This window comes from Halichoerus grypus, chromosome 4, assembly GCF_964656455.1.
Source record: "Halichoerus grypus chromosome 4, mHalGry1.hap1.1, whole genome shotgun sequence".
Taxonomy (NCBI): Eukaryota; Metazoa; Chordata; class Mammalia; order Carnivora; family Phocidae; genus Halichoerus; species Halichoerus grypus.
This window is the reverse complement of record NC_135715.1, coordinates 165,548,398-165,570,565: the sequence shown is the minus strand read 5'-3', so window position 1 is coordinate 165,570,565 and position 22,168 is coordinate 165,548,398. Positions and strand designations below refer to the sequence as shown.

The window sequence follows — 22,168 nt, the reverse complement described above, 5'->3', positions numbered from 1 at the left end:
TTTATACAATTCATGAATAAATCTACTTGTATTGGAGGTACATGTTCAAAGGTATTTATGTGCATTTTGACCAATCAAATTTGATGATCATGATGTAGAGAGAGTTACTCTGTAAGAAACTAAAAAAAAAAATGCCATACTGGTTTAGCCCACATTCCATTTCAGAGGCCATTCTGTGGGAGAGCATGAATTCTTGCCATGATTCAACCTTGCTAAATGTCAAGTCCTGTTTCTCAAGCATCCTTAGCTCTCCTTAAGAGCCCTCATACGGCTATAAATGTATTTACACCTGATTAGACCTACTATCACCTCTGAGGGAAACACGTCTCCTGGGGTTAATTTCTAGATAGGAAAAGTAGATCTTGATATTCCACCTGCAATTCAGGGGGGTTCTGACCGTGTCTCCGCTTCTGGCCCCGTGAACTGTGCACGCACTACCATGCCCCCTCGCCCATCCGATCTGTGCTGTGCCCGCCTTCATCCACACACGCCTTCCAGCCTTAGTCCTAATGTTTTAAGTTTCTCTCCCATCTGCCTGTCTCCTACAGACCTCTCCTGAACATTTTTGATCATTATTGAGTTGCTGTGAGCTGAAAGGCAGGCATTGTCCCAGGTGCCATACAGTATAGCGTTGTGCAAGGGTGTGCTGTTTTCTGTGTTCTACCCAGGAATAGTGCCTGGAGTGGAGCAAGGAGAGAAGGAGGGTGGAAGAGAGGGCAGGATGAAGGAGATAAGCTGATTTTGCATGAAGTCCGCTCCAGTTACAACTGACTGCCCCTTTCTCTTTTTTCCTCCCTCCTTGCTTTCTTCTTCCTTCCCTCCCTCCCTCTGTCCCCTTTCTCTTCCTTTCTTCCTTTCTTTTAGAAAGAAAGCCATTCTTCTATAAAGAAAAAAACCCAAGATTTTTATGAAATACACAGAAATCTTTATGTAGGGTGTTCAGATGGAAACTAATGCATCGTGGATATAGGTGGTTCTGCCCCCGACATCAAGCAGTGGGTGCTGGTGTCTAGGGAGGTCTGATCTTGGCCAAGCAAAGTACTGACAGAGGACTTTCACTGATGCCTCTCAAGTAGGCACTGGGTTACAGAAGCCGATATGGGACCTAGGAATAAGGCCAGCCTAAGCCCACCATTTCTGAGCCCTAAATATGAAGTCATATTCCCAATTCTTTATATATATTTTCTGCTCCTCTGATTTCTGTACTCTGCCTCTATCAGGCACTGCTCCTTCACTTGGTCGAGGTCTTTCTTGGTTATTTTAAAGTTCACATTAGTGAGCATTTGCTGAAATGGCAACTTACAGGTAAATGAATCAGACACTGGAAAAATAGATTGATGAGGCACCATAATATATCTTGACTAAACCATAAGGACACAAAAGAGCTTCTTCTGCTAGCAGGAAACAATGTTAGGTGATACAACTCAAAGCCAAGTCAAACTATCTGTAGTTTCTGTCTATACACTGGCAAAAGGGATACTGAAATAGCCACTGGATAGGATCATTGGCTTGTGCCAGAACTAATTGAGTCTGTATTATTTTCTGGGAAGTATCTAAATCCTTAATATTAATTGTCAAAACAAAACTATTTAAAAAATTCACCAAGGGGAAAAACCAAATGATTTGAAAGAACAATTTTTCAAAAATATCTGAAGACATCCACTTGAACCTCCATTTTCTCTCTGTCCTTCCTCTGTCCTTCAAAATGTGGTTGCCTATGATGGATGGGTTAGTTCAATTGTGGGATTGATTTTGGGGACAGATGTCTCTGCTTGTGGCTATAGAATGTCGTGGGATTTCCAGATGCCTTGTTGCATTTGGGGTGTGTTGGGCCCCCCAGGCTCCAGGAACCTGCAGTGTTACTTGCCTTTGAAGGCCTTGGGTGGGTGGAGGGCATTGTGAATTTCTAAAGTCGCTGACGTGCCTCATTCTCCTTTTTTATTTGTTTGTTTGTTTGTGCCAGATTTCCTTGAATAATGGAGCCTGGTGGGCAATCAATCACATTAAGTAAAGGATGCCAACACGCCCCTCAGGGAGGGCCCACCTCTCTCCAGCTGGGGTCTCTTCTTTCCCCTCAGCATCCCATTCCTTCATAGTAGATCGCAAGAGCACTCAGTTTTTCTGGAGCATTCTCATCAGTACACTGAGAAAATATTTAAAACTTAAAAACACGGTTTTTCCAATATTAGGTTGCCCAGAGTGATTCCAGACTCAGCTGTCTGGAGCCTGAGCTTCGAAAGTTTTGGGTGACAACCTTTAGACAGCTTCTGAGAACACAGGTGTATATGGGAGGAAGAGAAGTTGAAATTGATAGAATATTTGCCTTGTGTCTGGCTCAGGATGTGTGTCCTCTATATGACAACATATTTAAACCTCACAACAAACATGGGAAGCTCAGCCCCATTTGACAGAGAAGGACACTGAGGCATATTCTGTAATGAACTCTGTAATGAATGCCGATCCCAGGTGTGTTAACTCCAAAGTTGATTTGACAACCCCCCCCTTCTGCTATTTTCTTTTCAGCAGGTGCAATTTTCTAAAATTTTGGCTTTAAGGATCCAGAAGGTGAACTTTTAACACTGCTCAGTGATTCTTTTTTTTTTTTTTTTTCCTGATTTCCAAAACTGAATGGGTTTCCTCCTGTGCTTCTAGCCCTCCTTCATGTCCTCTTGGTTCCCTTTAAAAGAAATGCCTGTGTTTCTCATTCCTCTTCTCTATGGGCCTTACAGAGCAGTAGCTCACTAGGGCATCGATTTAATGAAATGAAATTTTCAATCATGTTTGGTTCAATTCTAGGTGATACAAATAAAGAATTGTGAGCACTTTGTAGTCAGGTTTAAAGGGAAGGAAAAAGGTGGGAAGAAGAAAGTGGGTCAAGTATAGTACCTGGGCAATGTCTCCTTAAGCGCTGCCTCGTGAAGGTCTGGCTATTAAAAATAGAGCAATAATGGGGCAACCATAGTACTACTTTGGCACCTGTGTATCCTGAAATTTGGGGTTTGGCAATTTATAACATTTACCAGTAATGTGAATCTTAAGTGAGCCAGACAGTGTTCTAATGAATATATAATACCTGTGTATATTAAGTTATGCTCTCCGAACACTTTGAGTTACGTACTGTTATTATCTCTAGAAGAGCAGAGGCACAGACAGGTTTGTTAACTTGCCCGGGGTTAGACAGTTAGGGGCAGCACCGAAAGCTGGGCCCGGGAAGGTCGTCTTCGGGGCTCATGACCACTGCGCAACCTGCCTCTCAGTTACCAGGGCTCAGTAACTCTCATGACTTCATGGGGTTTTGAAGATTATTTTTCTTCTTAATCGGAACCAGGCACCATACAGTGGGAAGGGTAAATATTTGCCATGTTGGGTGACAGCCGTTGATGGGTTAAAGAAAAAGGTCTACGGAAAAATCATGTACTTTCTCTTACATATCCCTCCGTCTGTATTTACCATGCAAAAAGGTCACTTGAGCGCAAGAGCTCTAATTTCGTACTTACAAGTAGCCTCACTGTGGCTAAAACCTTGCTCTACAAATTGGCTTTAAAAATATTTTGTAGTACTCTATCTCTCTCTAATATGAATGCTCTGGAGCCATTAAGTTAGGGGCTTCTTAAATAGGACTTTGTGACTGCATTTTACATAAATGCCAGGAATCGTCAGGTGATTTTTGTTTTACTCTCAAATCATAGCCCTTTCTCCTGACTGTCCATCCATTCCCATTTACTGGAAGGAACAGTGGTTCTGGGAGACCTGAGCTGTTTGCCTTGTCAGTCAGCATCCTGGCTCCAGTTTGTGGTAGGAGGGAGAAGGCTAAAAAGGCTGAAATGGTAAATTACTGTAGGTTCTGGAGAAAAATAGAATTAGAAGCATTTGTGGTTCAGACGAAAATAGCACATTTCCTTTCTGCTTGGACAGTGGGGGGTCAAAGTGCTCCAGGGAATAGAAAATAAATAAAAATTGATCCTGCACCAGTTGAAGGAAATGCTCTGACTCTGGGAACCGAAATGACAGCTCCAGATTAGAGGATCCTGTGAAACTACTTTTGAAGGTTAAAACAACAACAACAACAACAACAACAACAACAACAAAATACCAGGAGCCTAAAGAAAATGTGACCAACTGTATTAGGAAATGCAGTCTTTCAAGAATAATTTATACAGCCCTTTTCCAAGATGATGGACAGGTAGCAGAACCTGATCAGGCGTGTGGCCATTTTGTTCCTGTTGTTGACCATGGTCGTTCCATCTCTTCTTGCAGGTGAGAAGCCTTATAAGTGCTCATGGGAAGGGTGTGAATGGCGTTTTGCACGAAGCGATGAGCTCACGAGGCACTACAGGAAACACACAGGTGCAAAGCCCTTTAAATGCAACCACTGCGACAGGTAAAGAAACACAGAAGCTGCTGGGATGGGGAGGGGAGAAGGCGAGGTGGGTCCGGGTGGGGGGGGTGGGCTGTCCGTGTGCTTCTGGGGTTATCCCAAGCCTCTACCTCGGACACTCAGGCCTTCTCCACTGAGAAAACCCAATGCGATAAGGGTGCCTTCTTGCGTATAATCCAGAGATGATGTAAATTCTTGGTTCAGTCACACAAGTATTTACTGAACACCAGCTTTGGGCCAGGAACCATGTGAGCCACTGAGTGGCAATAAGACACAGTTCCTCCCCTCAAGGAGATGATGTGACAGATGATTTTACTATAATATGAAAAGTAATAGGATAGAGAATGGTCACCTGTAGCTGTCTCTTCTGATCTTTTTATTAACATCAATACCATTTTTCCTGATTCTTAATAACATGAAAGAGTAGAAAGCCTGCTCAATGGAAAGAAGGTTACTCATAAGGCTTCCCTCCGAAGCGTTATTAGAAATGAATTTATGAATTTACTGGTGAGAGTCCCCATTCTTTGGGGGCCTGAATCACTCTTTCTCCTTTGAAAATAGGTACAAAGGTCTAAAAGATGGCGAGGCTTTGAGAACTTATCCTATAATTCAATTTCCAACCTTCAGCATTTGATAGTGGAAGAAAGAGCACGTAGCAACAGATACTACACAAGTAATAGTATCTGACAGCCCTGGCATTATCAACCAATAAACCCCAAAATGGAGACTCTGCAGGCCAAGGTGAAGGCAGGATTAGGTTTAGACATAATCAAATAATGGGCTTGCATCTGAGCATGTTATCCTTCTAATCCTATTTCTGTGTTTAAAAGGAAGCTTAAGAAAATTAACCATCTTTTTAATGCAATACTAAAGGTCTCAGTTATGATGAGAAAAATGCTTCTAATACGATAAAAGCCCTGAAAGCCTCAGGGTTCCCCAGCTCGCAGGATGTCCGTAGAGGCCTGGCTCTCCGTGGGAGGAAATGAGATCGCTTTCCCATCCTGCCTCCCAGTCCCTGTGCCGGCCCCTCCCCACACCACCTTCCTCTGTTGGAGTGTGTGTGTGTGTGTGTGTGTGTGTGAGAGTGTATGAGTTTGGAGAACAGAGCAGTAGTGGCCAAATCTCATGGGTGGCCAGTTGGCTTGGTGCTCCCTTAAGATGCTTATAAAGGAGCATTCATGTTTTTCCTCCTTTTTTCCCCTTCTTCCTGAAGAGGCTATTTTCCTCTTATCTTCATTCTTTAAGAACTAAATAAAGCCCCCATGCCTCCTGGAGTCCAGAGATAACCTCCCACCCCAGAGCTGAGGAAGTCCACGCTGCGAAGCTATTGTCTCTCATTCCCTTGGAGCTATCTCCTCTGCTCCCCAAGAACACAACCTGTTTTTTCATTTCTATCCCATTACGTGCAAGGCCCCCTGAATTGATGTGAATCAGTGGCTGTTCTGCTACAGGAGTATATTTGGGTAATGTTTCTCCTTATTTGACGTCTTTCCTCAACCTCCATCTCAAGTTCATTTCTCTTTAGCCCTGGCCACTAATAAAGAAGCTGCATAGAGGGTGACTCTTTGCCCATACTCCTTTGAGGAAGAGCATTATATCAACTGGGATGAAGAGGAATCCCCTGTGAGTTGTCAAAGTCTGGTGGTAGTAGGCATACACAGAAGTCGCCCATCCCTGAAGGGTGATAAGACTACTACGTGGAGATTGTGCGTTATAGATTACATTCATCCTTTAGAAATGGACAAAGAATTCTTATTGGGAAATTGCCAGGCAGTTAGTATTCCTCTCTGCAGATCAACTGACTTATTGAGGAATTTACAACTGTCCAGCAGTTGATATACTAGGATTAAATCTGACCATTTGTATGATTTATGTGGAGAAATATTTCAAGCCAGCTGGGTATTTCAGGGAAGGAGGTGTCAGAGACGGGTAATTTGGTTAGCCTTTTGTTTTATTTTTCTCACCCAAATCTACAGTTCCTGGAGCTAGAAATTTGATGAGCAGATGGTATAAATTCTTTGAGAAGGTATCTGGGGGAGATTGTGATTTGGGGGAGATCTGGGTCAAAGTCCTGTGATATTGGCCAAGAGTCACGGCATTTTCAACAATGTCAGAAATAAGGGGTTGGATTCTCATTAGTGTCTCACGACCGGCAGCACCTTACATTTCAATTGCAGCGACGGTGCTAAGAATAGAGCAGGTCCGGGAGGTGGCGTGGGGAACTGGAGTGGTCCCAAAGCAGATGAAAGGAAAGCCTGGCGTGACTGGGAGCTGGCATTCCTTAGAGGACTTTTACCTTCCGAAAAGAGGGCATCTGTAGCCCTTAGGACTCTGAATCCTGTAGGTGACACCGTGTGTATAAGCGTAAGAAACCTCCCTCTTCCTTCTTAGAATTTGAGAAATCAGACCACTCTAGAGGCTAAGCTGGGTTTGGGGCTTCCTGTCTTTAAAGCACGTACCAAGTCTAATTTATACTTTTATTTTGCCTATTGGGTAGATTGAAAAAAAATAAATGAGTTTTTCTTTATTTATTTGCTTTACTTACATTTAAAATTACTAGATGCCACAAAAATGTCTGCATCTCTGGCTTTGTCTGGAAAAATCAGAAGATCCGGTAACACTGGGCTCACACATTCCCATGTGGCCATAATTTTCTGAAGCTAAATAGTAATCACTCCCCATTTGTGATGGCCATGTGATCACTAATTTCTTACTGTTCCCACCACTCCCTGCGGTCTCCCCAACATGAAGCCAGACCTTCCAATGCCATATACCATCGCCCTTGTCCTCTTACAGAAGAGCGGTATTTCTTCATATCCAAGCCTTATCAAAAGTAGAATCTGATAGTCCTTGACCTATTGCACTCATTTACTTTATCTGCCAGGCCCCTGAAGACATTGGGTTTTGTGACCTCAGGCTTCAGGTTTGGGTTGGGGGAGAAAGCAGTGAGGCTCTGCCACTTCCTCGCTGTCAGACTGAACCGTATAGCCCATGGCCAGACCAGCTGCTAGAAGGGTGAGGCTTGTTTCTCAGCCCATACAGCCCGGGGCTGCTGGTGGGGGTAAACAGGGTGGTGATACCTGGGCCATTGTTCTGCCAACTCAACGCAGTTGTCATTCAGGGAAACTGCTATCAGGGTAGTACCTTCAAGATCTTGGGCAGTTGAGAGGACACGTTTGGATCTCTGAGTCAACCCACTTATAGGTGGTAACAAATACCAACCCATATCTAGCCCCTTTGGTGCCCTGGAGCATTGCTGTTGGCTTAATGCCCACATGACTTAACTGTGCCTTTTTCAGAAGCCAAGGGAAATGACAACAGTGGTTTGACTAGTTCTCTGTAATGAACAAATTTCAATCATTAAGGACATTCTTATTTAAGGTCGTCTGACTACTGTATAGTTATAAATACTCTCTGGGGGTATATTACCCTTAGAATTATTTGATTCCACATTTCTAGATGGTGAGTTTATCTATTACCTTTTACTATTCCTGTGTGGAGCTCAGTAAGTGTAAATTAATAAATATAAATTAATCATGACTAAGTATCTTGCTGGTATATTGAATTTAAATAAAACCCCAATGGTGAGGGACCTAGTCTAAATTCTAAGCAGCGTATACTTCCGAGAATTTGAAGAAATAACAATGCTGGTTCAATTCAGGAGTGCAATTAGATTTCATACCATGTTAAAGACTTGGTTTGGGTTTTTTTTTTTTTTTACTTTTCTTTTTCCCTGCAAGATCTCGAAGAATAAATACAGATGCTTGTACATATATTGCTAGATACCCAGCACACAGTAGGCAGTTGGGAAAGGCAGAATAAAAATTTGGAACACATACATCACTGAATGGTGTCTGCAGATGAAATTCTGTATCAAGAATGCTATTTTCCCTTAGGTTCCCAGGATATAGAAAGGAAAGGAAAGAGGTTTTGTCCCCAGGCCAAGGCCTGTCCTTCCGTGCTGCTGTCTCCAGTCCCTCTGTTCCTCCCTCTCCAATCCCTCTGTTCCTCCCTCTCCAATCCCTCTGTTCCTCCCTCTCCAATCCCTCTGTTCCTCCCTCAGACAGGCAGGCTTCCTGGTGCCTACTTTTTTGGTTTCACACAGGTGCTCACTACTCAGGCCTGACCAGACTGACTTCTGGATTCATTTTCTAGTTGCTACCATTACCAATTGCCACAAATTTAGTATCATCTTTATTTAACGTTACAAATGTTTTATCTTATAGGTACCTTCTTATAGGTAACCTTCTGTAGGTTAGAAGATCCACTGGGCTACAGTTAAGGAATCGACAGGGCTGTGTTTTTTTCCTAGAAGCTCTAGGGAAAAACCCATTTCTTTGTCTTTTCCAGCTTCCAGAGGTGGCCCACATTTCTTGCCTGCTCACCCCATCTCTCCATCATCCAAGCTTTCCATGCTGCTCTCTGTGTTCTCTTTTAATTCCCTCTTCCACTTTTGAAGATACTCTAAATAACATTGGCCCTACCCAGATAATCCAGAATAATCTCCTGATTAGCAGGTTAATTTCATCCACAGCCCTGATTCTCCTTTGCCACATAACCTAACATATTTACAGTTTCCAGGGATTAGGTACAGACATTTGGTTGGGGGGACACCCATTATTCTACCTGCTACAGACTCCTGAAATTGACAGTTCAGCTCTCCCTTCTTCTCGGTCTAAAGAGCAGGTGTGGCTAGAACATGGGTTCCGGGGTCACACTACTTGGGTTCAGATTTTGGCTTTGCCTCTTTTTAATGACTATCTCAGCTGGTAGAGGGATAAGAATGGCATCTTCTTTATAGAGTTCTTGTTAAGGATGTTAACTTTAAAAAGGAAATGCCTACAAAAAGAACTTCCCAACTTAGATCTTCTTTCTCTAGGCTGTTGGGATGAAGGAAGGAAGGAGGGAAGGCAGAAAGGAGGCAGGGAGGGAGGGAGGGAAGAAAGAGAACAGGCAGTGGGCAATACTGAGTGTGCCCTCAGAACAGGACGAGGTCCTGGGAGTTAACTGCTGAATTCCCTATAGGCTGTATTGCTATTCTGTATACGAGTGACATCAAGCACTTACTTTTAAAGAATATTTACCACTGTTTTGTGGTAAATGAAATCCCCTTTGGATGGCACTCTGAGGGATTATCCAAATATCTTGCTCATATTAAATTAGGGCCTAAAATAAGTGCGTATAATTAGAATTATTATTATTCGGGGTGCCTGAGTGGCTTAATCAGTTAAGCGTCTGCCTTCGGCTCAGGTCATGATCCCAGGGTCCTGGGATCGAGTCCCGCATCGGGCTCCTTGCTCAGCGGGGAGCCTGCTTCTCCCTCTCTTTCTCCTGCTCCCCCTGCTTGTGCTTTCTCTCTCTCTCTCTCTCTGTCAAATCAATAAATAAAATCTTTAAAAAATTTTTTTAAAAAGAATTATTGTTATTCAATATGTTATTGGATTATATTATTTTCTACTGTACCTTCCCATTCTTATGTGTTTCTCATTTGCCTTGGTTCTGTTTTGCTTCATTTCCATGGGGTTCTATCCTGCGTATGTGCCTATTTAAAAAATCAACACACACAGAGTGGGTGGAGAATGTTGGGGTCAGGAGATAGGGTGGGTTTTTTGTTTGTTTGTTTTAAGAATGAACAAACACGGGGAAATCCTGCATGGAACAGGAAATCTTGCTAACCTGAAACAGGGCAGCTTGCTAACATCCTAACAAGAATCTTAGACTGTGAGCATGGCTTGGGCCTTGGGAGAGCCTGGGAATATCCTCACAGGTAAGAGATGGCCAGTTTCAAGAGAAGAATCCGGAGGGAGAGCACACACTCAGAGCTATGCTGTCTCGTGTGCTGACTTTACTGGGATTCTAGCCAGAGCCTTAGATTGTAGGCTGCGGGGATATGGAAATGCCCACTCTATTAGTTATACGATACAGAAACCCGACTCAGGCTGGTGTTAGCTTCGAAGGGTATTTATTAGCTCAGCTGACTAAGGAGACCAAAATTAGATTGGTCTTTAGGTTTGGCTGGATCCAGGGTCTCAGATGTTGTCATCAGGCCTCTTTTTTTCTCTTTCTATCCTCCTGCCCATTTTTCTCTGTTGACTTTGTTCTCAAGGAGGCTCTTTCCCACATGGCTGTAGGGATACCAGCAGCTCCGGCTTCAGTCTTGATAGCACAGTAGCCCCAGTGGGAAAAGAGCTTCTCTCTTTGAGTAGTTTCAGCAAGTGTTCAGGACTGGCTCTCATGAACCTTGATGGGTCATGCGACTGTCGCTTAGTGGACCACCATGGCCATAGCTTTAGCCTTAGGAGGAGGGTCAGTCAGCCCCATACAACTGGAGCGCAGAAGCAGCTACCCAAGAGAAGATCAAGTTGCTGATGCCAAAGGAAAGGGGGAGGAGTGAAGATGACCGCTGCCTTTGCTCTGAGGCTGAGGAAGGCACTCAGTGGTGGCCCTCAGGCACCAAGAAAACTGGACGTTCGAAAGGGTGGGCATTCGAAAGAGGGGGCTTGCAGATCTGCCTGAGTTTTAATCCCAAATCTGCCACTAACTAGCTACATGACCCTCACCTCAGTTTCCTTAACACACACACACACACACACACAGACACACACACACACACAAGAGGTGTGAACACTCAGCATGGAAGGTTGCCGAGAATGGTACTGGGTCATGTTGGGGAAATGCCTAGCACATGCCTGCGTGTTAGCTCATTCTCAATAAGCATGAGCTTACTTCTCCATTCTTTTTCTTGACTTGGTATAATAGAGACCTTGTAGGTATCACAGGCAGCATTTCTGGGTCTTCATTGACTCAACTCTGGGTGTTGAAATGTTAAGAGTTCCACCGTTGGATGATACGAGCTAATCATTTTCTGCCGTACTTCTGGTATACGGGCATGTCATGTGTTTCCGAAGCACCTTCCTGTTAGTTTCTTCTTTAATAATGACAACTATGATAATAGTTAACGTTCACAGACATCTTCCTTCCTATGTGCCAGGCAAATATTCTAAGTACTTTATGTAGATCATCTCATTAATCCTCAAAACCAGTCTATGAGGTGAGTGCTGTGATTACCCCCATTCTCCCGAGGAGAAATGAAGGCACAGAGAGTTTAACATGCTCAGAGTCACACAAGGATTGGAAGAGCTGGGGTTAGAACCCGCACAGTCTGACCCTGAGCTCACCTTCCCCACACAGCGCCTTGTTTCTCAGTACATATGTACTGCCACTTTTTGAGGTAGGGTTAATCATTTTCTAAGGGGTGCTGGAAGTTGAGTTTATTGCCTGGACCCCTCTTATATCCTTGTTGTTGTTTATATTTCCTAGGTGTTTTTCCAGGTCTGACCATCTTGCCCTCCATATGAAGAGACATATCTAAAACCCCTAAAGGCCAGAGTTGTCATGGCGTCGGCCGTTGTCTGAAGGAAATGCCGTGAGGCAGGGGGCTGGACTTCAGGCGGGGTTCCATTACCTCGCAGAAGAAAGTTCTCACTCATAAACCTCTGTGTACACACACACACACACACACACACACACACAGACACACACACAGACACACACACACACATGCACTCACATAGACCCACACACACGCACTGTCATGCACTCAGCTATATTTAAAATATATACGTCTATTCTTTATGCCTTGCCCTTGCCAGATGGTAGAAGACGAAGAAGAAGGAAACCAGGTGAACTCAGCAAGGCAGACTGGCTGCTTACTTCAGCACTATTGGAATTATTTCCCGCTGTTGCCAATGGAAATCAAAGAAAATGGATGTGACGTCTCCGCAGGTGGACGGCAGTAAGAGGGGCTTATTTACCTTGCTTCTCAGTGCAACTTGATAGGAGAATACAACGTCGTAAAGTTGCATATGTGTAGCACTAATGTTTCTTTTTAAATAGTTGGGGGAAAATGACCTAGACAACCAAATTGCAGTTTGGTAGCCAAAATTAACTCTTGGTTTATTTGTCCTTTGTGTGTGAAAAGTCCTACTATTCCGTGCGTCCGACTTCCTCACAGAACTGTTGATCGGTTTTGGTTCTTCTTAGTACTATTGAGATCTTTCGAGTCGATACCGACGGCCTTAGCGACGGCAGACTCTGGAATAACACCTTACACCTTTCTGGCCTGCATTTCTCTAGACTTCACTCTCAAGGGAGGAGTTTTCTTTTCTTACTTTTTGACTCTTGCACACCATATGCACTAGGGATTCTGGAAACTTCTAGCATGACTGCAAAGTGGCCAAGAGAATAAAGTCCTTGATGATAAATCACAGTATATCCCTTGAGCCTCACCTTATTGCCAGTGCTAGATTTTTTCTTTTTAATCTCTCTGTTTTTGCTAACGAAAACTTGAAAAGCTTATTTGGAAGCTTAAATGTTTTATCTTTTCTCCATGGACTAAATAAACCTCTCCAGGACTCTCTCGGCACCTGGATGTCCAGCTCTCGAAGCAGCCAATCAGATGGGACATCACAGTTCTCTCATCCCCCTTGAGGCACCATGACCTCAGCGCATAGTGACCAACCCCGTGCTGTGTGTCGTTGCTACCCTATAACCAGTTTATAGATGTCGCTAGTCTCAAAGGGCAGCTGCATGTTTAACCTAACTCTGGGGTATGACCTGACAAAAAGCCAAAAATATCACTCTTTCCAGGAGTGGGGAAAACTGAGGATGCCTCCCGAGTCTAGTGGCTTCAGAAAACATCATCCTATCTTCCTCTCTCATACCCACTGAGCTCATACTCCCCCACTTGTTAAAACACAATTCAAAATGCCATTGTGGGAATGAAGGGTGGACGTTTAAGGAAAGGGTTGAGAAGTTTCTCTCATGGTCTGTCTAAAAGGAGAGACACGTTTCTAAATCTTTTTGGCTAGACCCACCATGACTTGTGACCTAGAGCACCCAGGATCAAGAGGCCTCACATTTACTCTGCAAGCTGACTCCAAGGGGGTTCACATTCCTCACTTTTCATCCCACACACATCCCCTGTCGGTCTCTTATCTACCCGCATTCTTAGCTAGCTGGCACCGGCCCCAACTCCAAAGACTGCCTTTAGGACCGTTCAATGGCCTATGCAAGCAAGCGGGGTGGTTATTAGGACAGATTGTATATTTTGTATATTCTGGGACCATCCCTTCAAGACACGTCTAAAAAACAAAAATGGCATTTGGTCCGCACATGGTTGCTGCTCCTTCATACCAGCTGGCTCCCCTTCTGCCCTCCTTTGACTGTTTGACTCATTGACTGTTAAAATGCCGCCCCATACCTATTTGGGATGCAAAACTGAAGTCTTTAAAAGGAAATAATAATATAAGAAACACAAATACACGTATGACAGCAACCTTCAAGATCCTTGGCATTTGGTTTCTCAGCTTTCTGCAACCTTTGATTTCCCTGAAATGTTGAAAAGTGCCCATCAAAGGGTAAAGGAGCCTCCTGATCACAAACGCGGTAGCTTACCGATGGGACACCTGGGCATTCTGAGGTCTGGCCCTTAAAGTTTTCTTTCTCTTTTCCCCTTTTGCAAGGTAGACCAAAAACCAAAACAACAGCAACAACAACAACAACAACAACAGCAACAACAAGAACAAAAACCAACAACAGCAACAACAACAGCAAACAAAAACAAAAAGAAAAACCACCCTAAAACACACACACCTAAAAATCTGCCCATTTGCCGGAGGCAATTCTGTATATGTTAGTTGGAGGGTATTTAAAAAAAAAAAAAAATCAGTTTTATTCCAAAGATTTAAAACTAGACATGACTTAGAAACATTTTCTGGAGCACTGCTTGCTGACAATCTCATAGTTCTCTACTGCATTTGAGTGCATTTTGGGGCCAGTCCATCAGGGCGTCTCATGGGATTATATTTGAATGTGTGGTGCATCCTTTCTGGGTGAAGGATGTGTGAGGGACCTTAAACCTCAGCTGTATTCAACTGTAGCGCCTCCAGTCAGTGCACTAGATGAAACTTTAGACACCCCAGATTCTGTTGGTTCGTTGATTTCCCTTTCTATAGCAGCCTCCAGCATGAACGCACGCACATATCAGTGAGGCATTAGAGCCGTGGCTGCCACCCGTTACAAATGTTCTCTCCCCAGCTGGAGCTGCTCTTGCCTCTCGAAATGCTATTATTAAGGGTTTATAATACTGAATTTAATTTTTGAACTGACCAATGCAAGGCTCTATTAAAAAGAAAGTTTAAAAAAAAAAAAAGAATGCAAAAGAGTAATCATTGCTTGTTTGCTCCCTGTTGTCATCTGTGGTCTTGAAAAGTTCTCATTTGAATGTGGCGGAACAAAGGCCCTTTGGTCCTCATTAGTGTCTGAAATGTTCAGTGATTCCTCTCTCTTGTATCAGTGAGGTCCTTTGTACTGTGTTCCTGACCTTTCTCAGAGCAGGGTGCGCTGAACCACGATGGTGGGGCTGGCTTGCTTCAGAGTCTTTTGTGGACTGTGAGAATTGGCCTGAAATTTGGTGGGTGCTAAGTGTATGGCTTTGAAACTGTTCTTCTCTAGCCCAAGTGACACCTGCGAACGATAACCTATCCCTAAAAGCGAGGGTAGCACCAGTCATTTTGGAAGTGGATTTGTGAGAACATGTCCATCATTTCTGAAATGGTTAGAGATGGTCGGTAAGAGTCTGCGGAGAGTGAACAGGCTCTCCAAGAAATCACCGTCTGAAGATACTTGGCTCCCAGAAGGACAGGTTATTTAAAACAGTGCTTTACTGGACATTTGAGACACATTAAACCGTTGCTTTCTCATTTACCTCCTGACATTCCCGGGGATCCCAAATTTGGAAGGAAAAACCTGGCACGGTGTTTCTTGTGGTTGTCCCCTCAAGCACATCTGATCCAGGGTTCCGACTTTGATGTATAGAGAAAGCGTGTTTCTAAGCCATTGACAATTTTCTTTATTTCAAGTTGTGCTTCTTTCTCCTACCACATGGCTGTAAGTCAAAGATGTGGAAACAATGAAATTATAATGCTTCTCCTAGCTACTGGCCTCCTGCCCCACTGATGGTTAATTGGCCCAGCTTAAAGCCTGGTGGTGATGAGTACTGTGTCCAGAAAAAGAAATGTTCAGATTCCATGACAAAGCTGCATTTTATAAAAATATCGGAAACCCCAAAATGAACTTCATGCTGACCATTTCCTTCTCCTCTCTATGTGCTTTCCCTTGCAAAGCCCTTCAAACCCCCCATCTCCTCCCCTCCTGCACCTCTTGTGCCCTTTTTACATCTTAGATTGCCTGATTATAACAGGGTAAAAAAGACAGCCAACCTCACGCACGATTAGCAGAACTGATTCCTATTTTTAAAAAATCTTCTTTGAATCTAGAAGCCAGAGAAGATTTTTTAAGGACTTTAGTTGGGGATAAGCTTCCAGAGTAGCCATGTCTATTTGCATCAAAGGGGAACTAAATGGGACTTTCAGGGCAGCTCACCTAGTGCATTCAGAATATTCCGCCCATAGCCCCCGTGCCTGAATGCGATGGCAAAGTCAAAAGAAATGAACTCCACCGGCAAGAACGGCAACATCTAGTGATCGGTTTCATTGGTTCAAAATGATTTCCTCGATGGAAGTCGCTCTGTAAGATATAAAATCCAGTGCAAAGTGCTTTTGTCTTCTCTTTTGCATGAGTTGGTTTTAGGGTAAGGAAGAAGGTAGGGAAAGTCGGAGAGATGCAACGTATTTAACTGCAAAAATCAGGTTCATTGTTTCTTTCTTTTTCAAAGATCTTACGAGGGCCGGCATTTCTGGCCATAATTTTGCACCTGGATCTTTGCCAAAGTGAAAATTCACTAAGTAGAACCTGTTTGAAATGTACTTGTGGAAACTTTCCCTGGCCTCTTCCGGAAGTGGCCACCTGCCAAGCGTGGGGTGGGGGGCAGGAGGAGAGAGTTCGAATTCCGGGTCTGGGTTGCATTTCGGTAAACATGGTGAGATCTCAGTTTGGAAACGAGAGGGGCTGGCCTGAGCGTACATCGATGCCTCTTTGACGGCCTACTTGCCTCAGTGAGGATCTTTGGGAATACGTGAGATGGAACAACAAAAATGTGTCCAAGGAAACAAAAACTGCTGGTCAGTGTGAGATCCCGTGACTAATGGCCTGAGGCTTCAGGGTTTTCTCTTGCTTGTAACACTCTTAAATCCCCTCGGCTGGTTCCTCATAGATCCTGGAAAAGGGGGAAAAATAAAGCTGCAATTCACTTTCTTCTGCGCGCCCTTCCAATAGAGTACTGTATTCTTCAGGTGTTTTGCATTTGCGTTTGTAAGTCCTCGGGAAACAGGTATCAAAAATGGCAGAGCGAAATCCTAGGCCGTCACTTCACTAATATCCCAAACCAGATACTCTTTTCAAACAGGGCTCCCTCTCAGCGGTCACGAGGGAAGGGTGATACGTTCTTTGTTGGGGACTGTTTATACAATTTTTTTCAACTGTAAGCTTTGGAATCGTAAATTGCTTTGACTCCAGCTTCTGTCTACTGCCATAAAATGGACCCCACGTCAGAATAATGAGGGTGGTATGTGTGCCCACGCCTAGACACGTGGCCACGTGTACCTAGTGTACCTTCGCAGAAGGAAAACAGGCTACTGACGTTTAAGAGGAGTAGCCACCAGTGCCTAATATCTTTTGGGGGGGATGGATGCTTATAATGCCAGTATATTGAAACCACACTGGGAGCTCCACATGGAGGGGAGGGGCGGAGGGTGGGGAGAGGGGACATTTTAATCCTAGGCCTTGGGACTGGAGGCAGAATGATTTCTGCAAATCTAGGCCCTGAAAGGCTTTGGGGCTCATTGGCTGGTTCTCAACCTTTTTATTTTAGTTTTCTTTTCCAGCATGCATTTCCTATCTAAACCCAGACTTGGTTTAATTTCCTTATCTTTCACTTCTGCTTCATTCCAGGGAGGAAAAATACACCTCTTATGGCCAAGATCTCCTTGCTAACACAGAGGCAAAAATAAATGTTTCATGTTTTTGCAGCCTCCCCTTCCTTTCTGTAAATCCCCACCCCCACCAAAACCCTTCCTCTCTCATCACCCTGTCCCCATTCCCGCCACACGACTCCCCAGCCACCACCACTTTGCTTTCCAGTCTCTGTTATCCTCTTAACAATTGCTTGAAGAAATTTATTTTTGCACTATACATTTTTTTTTTGCCAGATGTGTAACAAGTGTGTTCGGAGAGACCTCCTCCCAGCCCCCTCCCCTCCCCCTCCTCCCCTCGGTCACATTCTCTCAGGCCTTCTCTGGTATTTATAATATATCACAGAAGTACCCAGTCTTATAGCCCTCGGTTATGCCTTTTTTTGACATTTTATTTTTTTTAAGCTTTTTATATATATATATAAATATATTACTTTGTCAAGTTTTTTTGCTGTACAAAAGTCTTAAGATTTAAAACTATTATTTGTATTATATGATGGTGGTATGTTAATGTTACAAAATTATTAATGAAGAAAAAATTTATTTTTGTTACTGGTCTGTTTCATAATTCTTTTTTAAATTGGTATATTGTAAGATATCTATGCAAAAAATGTTATGTGACGCATTTTTATTTAAGAATGTAATATGTGTAATAAACAGTAGAATGTGTTTGGCCTTGGAATGCCTTACTGTATTTCTCCTTAGCTCATTTCGTCGGGAAGAAGAAAATCCTCAAAGAGACACAAATTGGTCCTTATATACCTCACGAGAGTTTTCTTTCTCAGAGAGAGAGGGGGAAGTCGGGATTATATTAGGTCATTTTTCTTGGTTCGGGAGGTTGTTGGTTGTGTGTGTGTGTGTGTTTGTGTACATGTGTTTTATGGTTTCACTGAGGTAACTCAGTTCCGAAATAAGAAGGAACTCTGAAGATAGTTTGTTTCTTTGAGGGGAGGGGAGTAAATGGTTGGAGGTTATGAAAAGCAATATTTTAGAACGAGGTGGATTATGGGATGTTTGTTTCAGGGGTTAGGAGAGGCTTATTGAAAGCAGTTTATTTGGTGAGAGACGGGGCAAGTTTGTTCTGGGACAGTGTTCAATAGGAGCATATTTGGAAAGGATAACTGGAAGCGGTTTGTGGAGGAGGGAAGAAGGGCCAAGGCTGGAGGGAATACGTGAGGTGAGGGGAGGGGAGGGGAGGGGAGTCCGCGTACAAGAGATGGTTGGGAACAAAGTGAGGAAGAGACGGCTGACCGGAGGTGGAGAACTTCCGGTAGCGCCAGGAGGGCAGGAAGGTGGATGCAAATATGAGCAGCCGCAAACAGGAGAAGAGGCAGATGAAAGCCCTAGGAAAACTCTCAGACCCCAAAAAGAACACTCACGAAAATCTCTTCCACGCATGACCTCCAGGCAAGAACATCCAAGTGAGGAGGAAGGTAGAGAACCTAACTGGTGTTATTATCCCAGCATTCCTTGCAGGGCGAGTCCCCAAGAGAAGTGGTGTCATTAACTGGAAACAACAGTAAACACCTCTCTCACTTCCCAGGGACACGGCGCTCCTCAAGCTTTCTTTTCATGCTTTGGATTTGGAAACGGATACAATGGTGAGTAACTTCAGTCCCTCATCAAATGAATCTGACAAGAAATTCTTCCATAAATTTTCACACAAAAAAACTGTGGCTGCAGCCACCGAACTCAGTACATTGGCGCAGACACATCCCAGTCTCTGAACAGGAAAGCAGGTGTAAGGATGGTGGCGGTGGGTTTAGAAGGGGAACCGAGTGATTGTGTCCTCACCCTAATAAAACTTAAGCTACGAGGAACAGTAGGCACTGCAGGGCCAGGAAAATGTTTTTGAAAATTGTAAATATCAGCTGCCACATCTCCCGAGCAGACAGTGAGCTGGGCAACAGGGCAACCCGAGGTTGACTGAGGAGAAACTATGGGATCCAGGGTAAATGCGCTGGTCCAGAGTCTACACACCAGTCTCCTGGTGCCCGGTCATTCAGATGCTCCATAACTAGATGAGTAACTTAATTCTCATAGCCAAAGTCATTAGCCTAGAATTTCTTTGCAGGAGGAAGGATAAGATAGCTTTGCAGTATTAGAACAAGGATTATGGGGCGCCTGGGTGGCTCAGTTTGGTTTGAGTGACTGGCTCTCGATTTTGGCTCAGGTCATGATCACAGCGTCCTGGAATCGAGCCCCATGTCAGGCTCCGTGCTCAGGGAGGTGTCTGCTTAAGGATTCTCCCTCTCCCTTTGCCCCTCCCTGCGCTCGTGCTTGCTCTCTCTCTCTCAAATAAATAAATCTTTAAAAAAAAAAAAAGAACAAGGGTTATTATTCTGTAATAATAAGCTGACTTATAAAAGGATAGCAAATTGGACATTTTAGGTGGAGGACGACCAGCACTGTGCTGGAATGAGGAGAGGGTAGTAAGTCCAATCATTTCACATAAGGAAACGAGATGGTTTACATAAGGGGTTATTCTAGACAACTGAAGCTTCCACATTTAGAGACTTAACTTTCGCTTAAAATATGTCTAAAAATACACTACCCACTTTACAACCTCTTCGAGCATCCATTTTTGCAATACAGTATAAGCTCAGGGATGACTTCAGACTTTGGGATTACTGACCTCACACACTTTACACTCAGTGACTCTACCTTCTCTCCTGTGTCCTCCCTATTAGAAGTTGCGTGCTCTTTGTGTCAACTTCTAGCAATATTTACCTCCTCATCAACTAGCAGATCAGAGAAGCAAGCTTGGTAACTTAGTAAGGGCAAAAATAACTATAACCCCAATTCAACAGGCTGTTGTCTGAAAGTGTAACCTGGCTATCCTAGGGGTGTGATGTGCATAAACCCCGTGACTGTTGTAATCTGAAGTTGCATATCCAGTTGGGGGTACTCGGTGGTAATGAAGAGGAAACTCATAAAAAGCAGAGCTCAGTGCAATTGATAAATAACTGAGTATATCTAGCTCATCTTCCACTCTGATTATAGGTTTAGAAGAAGAGAAGCAAGATTTTGAGGTGACTGCTAGGTGATGGTTTTCTGGGGTATCCATGATGAGCCAATTCATGATTCCTTCTCCAACGTTAAACATTTTATCTGAGCTATTAAAAATGATCGATATTGACTGCCTTGAACTTAACCTATTACTTTTTTTTTTTTTTTTTAACGTAGCCTGACACGGGGCTTGAACTCACAACCCTGAGATCCACACCTGAGCTGAGATCAAGAGTCGGATGCTTAACTGACTGAGCCACCCGGGCTCCCCTTAACCTTTTACTTTTTAAACAATTCTGTCTGATCACAGTATGGTTGTACATACCACCATACTATTTTAAAATAGTGAAATGACAATGACATTTACAAAAAGGTGGTAGAACAAGGTTTAGGTTTGTATAGAATTTTCACTTCACATGCAGTGCATTTGAGCTGTCCAACAAGACTGCGTAGTCATGGAATAGGTATCATTCACCACCGTGACCCTTTGACCTCACAGATACAGAACTCGGGGCTCAAAGAGGGCACATGACTTTGTGAAGGCCCACGGGGCAGAGTAAATGGCAAAGCTGGCTTCTAGGTCCCCTGACTCTCAATCCAGTGGACTGAGTATAAGTGAGTATATTTACCTCACTGCTTTTAGGTAATCCAGGAGCTAACATGATGCTTACGTGTGTCTAGCCATGACTTCACCATTGGCCACACTGACTTTATTTCCCCATTTCCTCCCCAGCAGTTTCAGAAGGTAACCTTTAATATGGATAAATCCTCACACACGAGAATTGGATGGGAAGTTAGGGATCTCTTTCAAGGCTACTATTGTACTTCAGTATACTGTGGCTCAGAAAGTTTGCAACTTGCCCAAGGCGGTCTAGCACATCCTTTGCCGAACAAGAGTCAACACAGTGTTGTTTGTCGATATTCAATAATACTCTACCAATATTGGCAGCATTTCTCAAAATTTCTCAAATTTTAGTCACTTGAGTACGACATTCAGGATTCTTGGGATATCCTTGCACTATTATTTCCTTAATATATATTTTTTAAATCAACCCACTGTTTGAAACCTTAAATATCTGTTTTAGCTTCTCCTAAGCAAAAATGTATCTGAAACCACTGATTCAACTGTTTTTCCTTTCAATACAAATGAAAATAAATGTATAACTCAAGATAAAAATGTTCCTTGTTGTGTCACATTAAAAGACAATGACTACTGGTGGTAGTAGAGAGACACTGTTCTGTGCCATAGTCTAAAATCTATTCTGTTCCATTTCTTCTTAGCTAATTATTTAGTCCATATGATGCTCCTTGGAGCACATTTCAAATTGAATCTTAAACTAAGTGCTTGTGAAAATTTAATAAAGACTGATTTGATGACTGGGAAGTTACTTAAGGACCCAGAGGTCTCTTAGGAGAAAGCAGATAATGTGACCGTGAGTGAAGTGAGCATGCATTCTCTGCCATGTTTCCCCATCCTTGGAACACCCATCTTCCCTCAGGGAAAAGCACTCTCAGTGGATGGGCTCATGGCCAGGTCACGCCATTATCCTGGGAACGGAGCCCTGGACGTTAGGCATTGATTGCCCCAAGAAAATCACGTTTTCCTGCTGCCCCCCCTCCCCCAGATCGATAGTCAGTGCCTAGAAACAAATGTATGTACTATAAAATATGACTTCAAAAATGTACACAACTTCATGGTATGTTTCCTGGAATACCCAGGCCACCGTCTGTACGTGTGTGTGTGTGTGTGTGTGTGTGTGTGTGTATGTATATATATATATGTACACGATGCAACCCTCAAAATATTTTTCCAACCTTCTTCCAGGCACTTGATAGTCTACTCCTAAAT

At 43.5% G+C, this 22,168-nt stretch overlaps 1 protein-coding gene across 7 annotated transcripts in view; it reads left to right on the top strand.

Moving 5' to 3' along the window:
• KLF7 (KLF transcription factor 7) overlaps window positions 1-17,979 on the top strand; it is a 91,243-nt gene extending 73,264 nt beyond the window's left edge. For 5 of the 7 annotated variants that reach the window (XM_078071240.1, XM_078071244.1, XM_078071241.1 and 2 more), the window contains 2 exons: window positions 4,258-4,381; window positions 11,699-17,979. In XM_078071240.1, coding sequence (XP_077927366.1) covers window positions 4,258-4,381; window positions 11,699-11,750 — 176 coding nt within the window. In that variant the 3' untranslated portion in view covers window positions 11,751-17,979. The remainder of the gene's footprint in view (window positions 1-4,257; window positions 4,382-11,698) is intronic. The other 2 variants (XR_013447332.1, XM_078071243.1) reach the window with 2 other exon arrangements.
• The last annotated feature ends 4,189 nt before the right edge of the window (window positions 17,980-22,168 follow it).